Raw genomic sequence first — 10,983 nt, 5'->3', positions numbered from 1 at the left:
GGAAAAGAACAGTGTTGTTTCATAGAGTTAATGGTTTAGCGTGGGAGAGACAAGGTCTCCTTGGGTTGTTGTGTGGGCGTTGCTGTATGTGTGTTGGGGGGTGTGGTGGGATCCATCTAGGCACATTCTGGCACTGGATTCAGTGGCTCCCAGATCTGCGTGAAGGCGCAGCCTGGGTGGGGACTCATTGGGGGCGGGGAGTCATTCCTGATGCAAAGGCTCCTCCCCCCCCAGAAGAGCACGTCAGCACAGACACTTGGGTTTCCATCTCGTTATGGCTCAGGGGAGCTGGGAAGGAGGCACCTGTCTGACTGGGGCTCTGCCTCTCGTCGTCCTCTCCTCTGTTTGCTGCCCAGCATGGCCAGCTGCTTGGCACCCCCATTGCTGCTGCTACTGCTTCTAGGTGAGTGCCTGCCTCCTCCCCGAGACCTCTGAACCTCGGCTTCTCTGTCCCTGATCCTCTTCCCTCCTCAAGCACAAGGCAAGAAGGTGATTCTAGGAAAAGCTGAAATGCAGGAAGGGGCACCAATGAGACACCTGTGCTCGAGGTGTGGGGACACAGCACCCCGCCTCCAGCTTTTGGGTCCCACAGAGCCACGGCCTCCTAAGTCTCCCAAGTCTCGCCTTGGTAGCTCTGCCCCAGAAACTTTCTTTTTCCTATTGCCTGCTCTCCCGCCTCTATTACCCTTCCCCCAGCCCCAGCCCTCCACCTTCAGTCTTGCAGCTTCACATTGATACCTTGCCCTGCATCTTCAGTGTCTCCATGCCATGCATCTGCTGTTCCACCTGCTTGGACTACCCCTTCCTCACCTGGGTCATCATGGAGGGAGGGGTCACTTTACCAGGTGGTGTAGGTTGAGGAGAAAGGAATCTGGCAAACCTTCAAGGCAGAGGAGACTTTGGAGCTGAGATGTGCTGTTTTGAGGGTGAACATGAAGTAAGGGTGCTCCTGGTGGAGGGAAACAGGTAAGCAAAGGAACAGAAGTGGAACCAAGATCTCAGGAGACACTAGGTGCTGCTGTGTGTGGCTGCGGCCTGGGGATGTGAGGGCTTGGCTGGGAGAGAAGGGCAAAGTTTGCCTGCTGCTCTGGAGTCCTGGAAGGGAGGGAAGGAGACTGGAGGGGAGGAAAGGAGAGAGAAAGGAAAGGCTTCCCCCTCTCCTGTCCATCCCGTCCACTTACAGACCTATTCCAAGCCCTCAGTGTCTATTCCACCTTCCTCCACAGCCACCCAAAAGAGATGGCCAGTGCCAGACACAGACACACACACACACACACACACACACACACACACACACACACAGCGAGATGGGTGTTGAACCAGGTTGCGAAACTTCCCTCAAACTTTGGTGCCAGAGGCTTCTCACCTAAGCAAGGTTCCTGGAGGCTGAGAGCACCGAGGGGCGGGGGTAGCCTCGTTTTGTGACTGAGGTCCTAGGAAGGGGCTGCCAAGTTCTGACCTCCAAAGACCCTAGCTTGGCTGGATTTAGATGTGGCCCATAGCACTTCTGGATAAAGCTCACCCTCTGCCCAACAGACCCCTGGTGTGTGACTGGGCTGTGCCAGGCACACTCTCTGCCCCCAGTGGAGTGCCCTGTGGCTAAGGACAGAGCCCTGTGGCCTGCCATCTGGGACTTCTCTTGAATCCACACCCTGGCAGCCAGGCCTAAATTGCTCCAGTGCCCAGAGCCCTAGTGGGGAATCTTTTTATCTGGCTAGTGGAGAGTGGAGAGCCCAGGAGGAAACCAGAGTCCATCCAGATGGGGCAGCAACAGTTAGATCGGTGAGGAGGGAGCATCAGAAGAGGATGGAGGGGGAAGACGCAGAGGCAGGGGGCAGGAGGAGGCACAAGAGAAGGTCAAGAAGAAAGGAGAACCTGAAACCTACAGGCCACTCAAAGGGTCTCCAAGGGGGAGGGGGAAGGAGAGGAAAGGAAGAAAGGTCAGGCGTCCCGGCATGTCAGAGCAGAAGAGGAGCGGCCACTGTCCTCAGCACCATTTCTGATAAGTCTCCATGAGTCAGGTCCCAGAAGCCTTGCTGTTTTCCGTGTCAGATGGGGCCCAGGAGAATGAGAGGAATCTCATGGACCCCTCTTTGGATGGGCGAGGGGTGGTGCCTGCGGAGGGTGGGCCTCAGCTTCTGCGGGAGGCCAGGCCCAGCCTCGACGCGCCCCATCCACCCCAGACGTGCTGCAGGAAATCCCTGACCCCGCCACTGCCCAGCTCCACAACGGAAGGTCAGTCAGTACCAGTCGCTCACGCATTCGGGTCACATTCTGCCCACCTCGAGTTTTGAGCACCCCGCATCTTCGGAGGCCCTGACTGGGAGGCGGAGGTGAAGTGTGTGTGTGTAAGGAACGTCAACAACCACAGCCTGCCCGCCGCTCCACCAGGGTCACCGAGCGCTGTCGCACCGAACCGATGCGTGGACGCGGCCGACGCGTGCACCGCGGATGCGCGATGCCAGCGGTTGCGCACCGCATACGTGGTGCAGTGCCTGGGTCGGGCCGCGCCGGGGAGCTGCCCCCGCGCCCGCTGCCGCCGCGCCCTGCGCCGCTTCTTCGCCCGCGGGCCGCCCGAGCTTACCCACGCGCTGCTCTTCTGCCCGTGCGGCGGCCCCGCATGTGCCGAGCGCCGGCGCCAGACCTTCATGCCCTCCTGCGCCTTCTCGGGTCCTGAACCGGCCCCGCCCTCCTGCCTCGCGCCCTTAGACGCCTGCGAGCACAGCCGGGTCTGCAGGTGCTGGAGGAGGTGGAGTACAGGGAGGGGGCGGGGCTGGCGGGTGGGGGGCGGGTCCCACTTACCTCCCACTCACCGCCTTCGGACCGCCCCGCGCAGGCCCCGCCTCTTGGCCTTCCAGGCTTCCTGCGCGCCTGCCCCCAGCAACCTGGACGGCTGCCTTCGAGACCAGATCCCCAGCTGCCTGCGCGCCTACGCCGGCCTCGTGGGTATGCACCGCCCAGATCCCTGCTGGGGCGGGGGCTCTCCTGGGAATGCCTCTATCCGGGTGGGCCGATTATCCTGCTTTCGGGGTCTCGGCAGGCACCGCCGTCACCCCCAACTACGTGGACAACGCTAGCGCGCGCGTGGCACCCTGGTGCGACTGCGGAGCTAGCGGAAACCGGCGCGAGGAGTGCGAAGTCTTCCGGGGGCTCTTCACAAGGAACCGCTGCTTGGGTGAGGGGCCCGGGCGGGGCGGGAAGGGAGTCCAGTCGGGGCTTTCTGCCCCCTCCCAAGCTGCCTAGCTGGCGCTGAGGAAACTGAGGCCCCCAGAGGCAGCCTTGTAGGCCCACTTACCCCCTCTGCTGTCGTCTTGCCCCTTGGGCAATCTGCGCCCGGCTGGTTCCGGAGACCAAGTCACAGACCAAAGTAGAATCCTAGCGTAGTCTAGGCTGGTGCCCCTGCGGGCAGGAAGTGGGGGCGGTTAAAACAAGTTTCCGAGGCCCTGGAATGGAACAAGGCGAGATTCCTGCTTCCGCCACGCATAGCCAACTCCCCCCATTAAAGATCTTGCCTTTCGGGTCTGAGTAGCTGGGTGGTTCGCTGACCACTTTGGGAGTTAGAGGGCCTGGGTTTGAAGGCTGACTCTGCCACTTACTTAGCTGAGAGTTAAATTCCTCTAAGCCTTTTTGTGTCCATCTGTAAAATGGGGATGATAATTGTCAGGCTCCTGTGAGGATAGAAGACTACAGTATGTAAGGCACTCTTAACACAATTGTTTTTATTTTGTTATTCCTCGCCCAGCACCTTCCATTCCAAAAGCCTTGCGGACGTCCTATCTTCCCATTTCTATCTGGGGAGGGCCCACGCAGGATGCCAAGGGTCTCAGTTTGTCCTTCAGGAGCTGGGCCCTGTGCTAGGGTTTCTCAGCCAAGCCCATCCTGCACCCCTCCCTCCATAGATAGAGCCATACAGGCCTTTGACGGTGGGTGGCCCTCAGTCCTACACGACCAGCTGGACCCCCACCAGGACCCTGAGCACAGCCTCCTACAGGTAGGTTCAGGGAGGGGATGGTGAGGTGGCAGCTCCTGCACTGCCTCTTTCCACCCTTCCATGCCAGTTGGGCCTAGATGGAGGCGTGAATGGCCTGGGATAGTGGGGGTGGCAGAGAGCAGAGCCAGGCTTTTGCCCAAGTTCATACTCTGCTCTCATCTGCCAAGGTGTCCTCTGCAGATGCGTCCCTGGAGGGGAGCTCCATGCTCTCCGTGCTCCCTGTTCTGGTTCTCCAGCCCCTGCTCTGATGAGAACAGCAGACCTTGGACAACAGCCAACTGTCCCACCCTGCCTGGGATACTGGGCCTCATTGGTGACCTACTGCCCCACTGAAAAGGGACTGGCTTACCTCCCAAGCTGGCCCCAGTGCTCTTGCCTTACTGCCCTTTGCAGGTCTGGACACTTTTATCATGCTTTAAGGGTAGACTTAAACAGACTTGTAGGCAAAACTCCCTCTGAACAGACTTGTAGGCAAAACTCCCTTTACTACTCCAGCCGTCATGGCATCCTCCCAGTTAGGCACCACCCATCATGATAGCCACCTGCACCCCATAACTAACGTTGTCAGAGTGTTTCCTGTCCACGATATGCTGCTTGTGGGACACCACCTAGAGTGAGAATCCAGTTCCCTACATTGCACTGGTCATATGGCCATCTTCCCAGTGGTTCAACCTGGCACTAGGAATGGCATCCATAACTCAATAAATCCATGTGCACTGAGACTGGCCTTGCTTTCATGTGATCTGTGTCCTGGGAGGCTGGAGACCAAGGTCAGCCACAGGGTGTGCCTCTGCTGGCCTCCAAGAACTTGGGTGGCCTCAGAACCTCTCCAGGCATCATCTTCTCACCTGTGGATGCTGAACTGAATCACCTCTCAGGTCCTAGTGGCAGGGACTTTGGTTGCTTTTGTTTATTCTTTCATTCTCTGCTAGTAATCAGATAAACACAGTACATGTCCCAGCCTCCCTTGCAGTTAGGGGGTGTTCATGTGACACATTTCTGGCCAGTGAGTGAAATTCACAGATAAGGCATCCCGGAGAGCTCTTTAAAAAGGAGTAGACTTGCTGACTGGGCCCTTTAGCCTCTGGCCTCAACCCTCCCCTTTTTTTGCCCAAAACTTGGAGGCAATGCCTGGGAGCATGGGCACCATCTTGAAAGTGGAACCATATGACATTGTGGCTCACCAGCCCGTCTACCTTCCTCTGGACTTTATTATGTGAGAAAAATTATACCCCTAATTTGTTTAAGCCAGTTTCTCCCCAGGTGTCTGTTATTTGCAGCCAAACATAGGCCCTGATTGACACACTTCCACTTATGGTGTTCCTGGGAGCCCCGGGATCACCTGCTGTTCTCACTTAGGGAAGCCCTACCTCCGTGCACACAGAGCCTCGCCCTGATAGACACTTGAAAGATGGTGGTTTTGTTTTTTGATTTCTGCATAATTTATGTTTCTGTCCACGTGGAGCGTCAAATTCTTTCCTTGAGCTGAGGGAAATTTATCATAAAGCTTTTTATAAACACTGTGGCCAGTGTGGACCCAGAGAATGCCAAGGGCATCGTGTTAAATTGCAGTTCTGTGGAGGAGTTTTGGGCGGAGAGGGCAGAACAATGGGGGCAAGGTACTAAGCCTTCCTCAAAAGCTTGGGGACTCCTGATGAGTTAACGTGTCTCTGGACTGCTCCTTCTCAAACTTGGTTGAGATTTGGCAGGGACTGTTGCCAAACCTTGTCTCCCTATGCACCGATGCTGAATAGAAATATGGAGACAGAGATTTGGAAGATAAGAAATAGAGAGGCTTTTTCTTTGCCAGGCAAAGGGAAGACACAGTAGGCTAGTGCCTCAAGAACTGTGCCCCACCTTCCTTGGGGAATTACAGGGATTCTTATAGGGGGAGTTCACAGTCCTGAAGTGAGTGATAAGGATCAAAATACTGAAGTTCTTGCATTCTTCTTCTTGCACTATTTCAAAACAGCCACTGCTGGCGTCAGGCAACCCAGTAATTGGGTCTATTAGTCTCTGGGTTATCAGCCTGTGACCTCCTTTCTGAAATGCAGACAGCTACAAGGGGTGATTTGCTACAAGGGAGTGCAGGATGTAATTCACATAGTGTTAAAGAGTGATAGGTTAGGACTTTCCTGGTGGTGCAGTGGCTAAGAATCTGCCTGCCAATGCAGGGGACACGGGTTCGAGCCCTGGTCCAGGAAGATCGCACATGCTGTGGAACAACTAAGCCTGTGCGCCACAACTACTGAGTCTGTACTCTAGAGCCTGCGAGCCACAGCTACTGAGCCCGTGTGCCACAACTACTGACCTCGTATGCCACAACTACTGAAGCCTGTGCGCCTAGAGCCCGTGCTCCGCAACAAGAGAAGCCACCACAGTGCGAAGCCCGCACATGGCAACGAAGAGCAACCCCTGCTCGCAGCAACGAAGACCCAACACAGCCAAAAAAAAAAAAATAGGTTAGCTTTGTGAAGTACAAATCTAGTTACACACTACAGATTAGTAACAGTTAAAATAAAACTAGGAGTGATTAACTCTTTCAGGCCAGGTTATGTTTCTTCTCTAGCCTCTTCACTGTTCCCTTTATTTTCCTTGTTCTCAGGAGAGGTAAAACATTTTTAATTTTGCTGTAACAGGATCACAAGACAGGTTGAAGTGGAGGCTTTTGGTGCCTTGCTCAGAACTCTCTGGGCTAGTGCAACCCATCCACAAGCTGCTGGGGATGTTGGCTGCTAACACAGCTCACAGCTGACCCCTTTTCTAGAAGAAGTGCCTATAAGGTTACACTCTGCTCCCAGAGGTGGCCAGTGACTGACTGAGGCAGGAGTTCAGAGGCTTGGCCTGCGTGCCTCGGGGGATAGTTATGTGTGCCGGTCATGCTTCAGAGTTCCCTCTGGGATCAGGCTGAGGCTGGATCCCAGCTGAGACCACATCCTACTTCAGCTCCTTCCCCTGCCCACTCCTGCTTTCCTCACTTAGAGGTTCCCCTGAGGGCACTCCCTCCAATAAATCATGGTCTGAGAATCCCTGTCTTGGGCTTCACTTCTGGAGAACCCGACCTAAGCCACAGGGGTTAGGTACAGACCACGCCGAAGCCCAGGCCTGGGGCTGCCCTGACCAGAAAAAGAGCCACTGGCTCTGAGACTGTAGTTAACAACTCATACCAAACCCACAGACACTGCACGGGGCAGCTGTCAACCAGCCTCCAGGTTCAGCCAGTGCTCTCCTGATTGGAACCAAACAGATCAAACTGGCTTGGGCATCTGAGCAATTTGGGCTTCAGGTACAGCTGTCTCCAGGGGTTCAAATGATGTTACCCCTGCTGGTCTGTGTTCCCCTCTGAGGCCAGATAGGCTCTCACCACAGGGTAGGCAAGGATGCTACCAGCAGCCCCATATCTACAGTCTCTCCTGTAGCACTCTTCAGCAGAGAAAGGCGCTTCTCTTTCCAAGGATTTGTGGCCTGGAGAGTGATGTCAGCCCACCAAGATCACATGGAATGGGAAGGACAGTTTTCCAGTGGAAAAAGGAGGGGTGTTGGACAGAGCGAAGCTCAGAGTCTAACCTGTTCCCACTTCACAAAGGAGGAATGTTCTCAGCCACCTACACCTGTGTGGGAATGGACACCTGGAGCAGAGTGGGGGGGGCGGGGGTGTGTGGTCAAGTGAAAGCATTGCCTTACCCTGTTTACCACCACTGTGTGGTAGCCCAAGCACACAATGCTAAGTTATGTGCTTTATGTGAGAGTGTGTTAAACTCTACTACTTCCATTTTTTACTCAGATAGAGTGAAATATAGGCATATGCCTTTCAAAAGATTGGGAAGATAAAAGTGAGTGGGACGTAATGGAAAATAGCAAAGTTGTTCCATAGCAGCTGGCTGTCTTCCTTCAGTACTTCTCTCCAGCTCAGGCATGGGGTTTAATCAAATGGAGCCTCTAACATCAGACAACGTGCAAGGAAAATAGGCTTCCTTGTTGGGTGCAGGGGGAAAATGAAAGGTCACAGGGCCCCCGTGTCAGCCTGGCTTTCTGGTTTTTTTTCCCAGAGTGAACATTTCTTGTGGGAGGCTTGAGGCTGTCTGGGGCATGGACCTAGCCAACTCTGGAGATAGAAGCCAAAAGAAGGGACAAGGCCCTGTGACAAGCAGAGGCCATCGTCTTGCCACCTCTGGGACAGTTGACTTTTGTAGGGTTTTGTTGCTGTAATGGGCTGAATGGTGGCTCCAAAGATTTGTCCTTACCCTAATCCCTGGAACCTGTGGATGTTACCTTATTTGTAGGCAAAAGAGTGAATATTACCTTCTATGGCAAAAGATGTGATTGAATTAAGGATCTTGAGAGGAGGCACTTATCTTGGATTATCAGAGGGAGCTGTAAATGCAGTCTTGTGCATCTTTGTTAAAGAGAGGCAGGGGGAGATTAGATAGACATACAGAAGAGAGGGTGCTGTGAAGACACAGGCAGAGACAGGAGTGATGTGGTCACAAGCCAAGGAATGTGGGCAGCCACCGAAGCTAGAAGAGGCCAGGAATGGATTCTCACCTAGAGCTTCTGCTCTGGGGGGAGCGCAGCTCTGCTTACACCATGATTTTGGACTTTTGGCCTTTAGAGCTGTGAGAATAAATTTCCGTCATTTAAAGCCACCAAGGTTGGGTAATTTGTCACAGCAGCCTCGGGAAACTAATGGAGTTGTCTAAGGTGGTCTGAGTTTGGTTTCTGTCGCTTCCATGTAAAACGGTCCTGACTCGTAACGTGTAAAGTCTGGCCAAACACCTCAAAGCTGAGTCCAGTGGCCCCCACAACCATGAAAGGGTCCTGCCTTGCTCCACATCTGAGTATTGGCCTCTGTGTCCTGCCAGGTAGCCTGCTTGCTATCACTCTTTCACATGCATTCTGGGAAACTGTAGTTCTGGCCCTGGCCTCATCCCCGTGGCTGGGTCTCTGTTAGCTGTTGTCAACACTGAGCCTCTAGCTGGCAGGTGGCTAGGGATGGGACAGGCAGAAGGGCAGGTGCTGGAAGCATCCATGGATTTATGAGTGGAAACTTCATGGTTCATGAATGCCGGCTCTGGCTTGGAGCCTGTTGTCTAAGGTGCAAGGTTGGTACGAAGCACTGCCCCCCTCCTCTCTCCACCCACCCCAACTGAGTCAGGTGCGGCCAAACTCACAGAACTGGCTTATCTTTACAGGAATTGTGGACACTGGTGGGTGAAATTTCCAGAGAGGCAGGAGGGAAGGGGCTATGCAGGGCTTCAGGAGAGGTCCCCAGCTGGATGGCAACTTGCCAGTAAGCTTGGCTTGCATGTGAAAGGAGGCAGATATGTGGCCCTGCCTTGTTGGGTTGCAGGCCTGGGAAGGCCTGGGTTGAAGGATGTCTTGGGAAGCTGTCCTGCCGGGGACATGTCACCCCACACCCGAAGGAGCCTCCAGTCCAAGGCAGAAGATACAGAGGAAAATCAAGATGAGTATATGCACAAGAAGATAAAACATGTACAAAACCTCAGAACCTGAGCCCTCCAGGGACTAGGATTACACAAATGAGGAGGAAAGACCTACAGCGTATGGAAACGGGCCCCAGCAGCCAGGGTGGATCCCCAGCTCCCTGTGCAACATGCTTCATACAGTCATCAGCATCATCTAGTCTAGTCCCTTCCTCAGGTTGGGGACACAGGATGCAAGAGAATCCTTGCCAGGCATGTCACACAGCTAGTAATACAGGGCTGCAAGGTGTATGTCTGTTCAGATGCAACCCACAGAGATGTGTGGGGTTGGGGACTCAGATACTAGGAGTGACATTGCAGTTGGTGACAGAATTTTTCAGGCCCACCAACTAAATCATAGTGGTGCCCCTCTGAATGCAATAATCAAATTGCCCCTCGTCTTTCCAAGATGTCCCCTAGGGGAAGCTCTGTACCGCTGAGAACTACTTTCCTGCAGGACCTGGCTGGCCCCAACTCCTACCACTGCTCTTGGACCCATTTTGCCCCCACAGCCCCCATGCCTTGCTGCTGCGCACACCCAGCAGGCACGCTGCCTCTTCAGGGCCTCTGTACCTGCTGCTCCCTCTACTTGGAGTACTCTTGTCCCAGGTGTCCATGTGCCAGCTCCCTCCTTCAGTGAGCTCTACCCCACTGTCACCTTACCACAAGAGCCTTCCCCAGCCCCCCCAGCACACCCCCCAGCACTGTCTACCCCAACCCCTACCCCATCCTTGATTCACAGAAATTATTACCTGGCCTTGTCTTTATTTTTGTCTCTCCTGCTAGATTGTAGACTGCACCAGGACAGGGATTTGGTCCGCATTGTTCACTGTTAAGTCCCTGGACTCCAAACAGTGCCTGGCCGACACACAGCGGCCGGATGGGCAGGAGGAGGATGGCCGACACACTGCAATCACTGGCCTACAGGGACTTTGAAATCCTGCCAGGCCCTGCCTCGAGGTGGGGGAGGTTCCCGACCAGGCCCAAATCTGCTCTCTGGCCACATCTGAGGTGGCACTGGGTGGTGGGCCTGCCTTGCACAGCTTTCACAACCATCTCCCGCCTGTGGGTGGTTCTAATTAAGACTCTCGATAGTCACAGGGTTGGCTGTTCTCATTTTTTTATGGTCAAGCTAATGGTTTTCTTGGCAACATAATTCCCTCAGAGACCTACGCTTTTTATTTATTTACCAGGCAGGCCCAGGGTCAATGACAGCATTCCTGGTTCTTTCCTGGGCACAGTTCTCAGGTTCGCTTTATTTCTCTGCTTATCCACATGACTCCCCCTCAAGATGATGGCCTTAAGGTTATGAGGCTCAAGCAGGAAGACCACACCCTCTATGTGATTCTTACTCGGAGGCCAAGTCACTGTCTCCCTGGGCCTTTTTTTGCTCATAAGCATGTCTTACTGTTTGGAGACTGGAAGCAAGACTACTTGGCTTTTCCAACACTTCACAACTCTGGATTTCAGGATTCTCCACCCCCTTCACTTCTGCTTGTAAACTGGCTA

The 10,983-nt window shown here is 54.3% G+C and overlaps 1 protein-coding gene across 1 annotated transcript; it reads left to right on the top strand.

Moving 5' to 3' along the window:
* Nucleotides 1-357: 357 nt before the first annotated feature.
* Nucleotides 358-4,309, top strand: GFRA4 (GDNF family receptor alpha 4). Its single transcript, XM_060032870.1, has 6 exons — nt 358-403; nt 2,392-2,737; nt 2,837-2,946; nt 3,041-3,175; nt 3,900-3,991; nt 4,159-4,309. The coding sequence occupies exons 1-6, from the start codon at nt 358-360 to the stop codon at nt 4,237-4,239; spliced, it is 810 nt and encodes a 269-aa protein (XP_059888853.1). The 3' UTR covers nt 4,240-4,309.
* The last annotated feature ends 6,674 nt before the right edge of the window (nt 4,310-10,983 follow it).

This window comes from Delphinus delphis, chromosome 15 (assembly GCF_949987515.2).
Source record: "Delphinus delphis chromosome 15, mDelDel1.2, whole genome shotgun sequence".
Classification (NCBI taxonomy): domain Eukaryota; kingdom Metazoa; phylum Chordata; class Mammalia; order Artiodactyla; family Delphinidae; genus Delphinus; species Delphinus delphis.
This window is presented reverse-complemented; position numbering and strand designations above follow the sequence as displayed.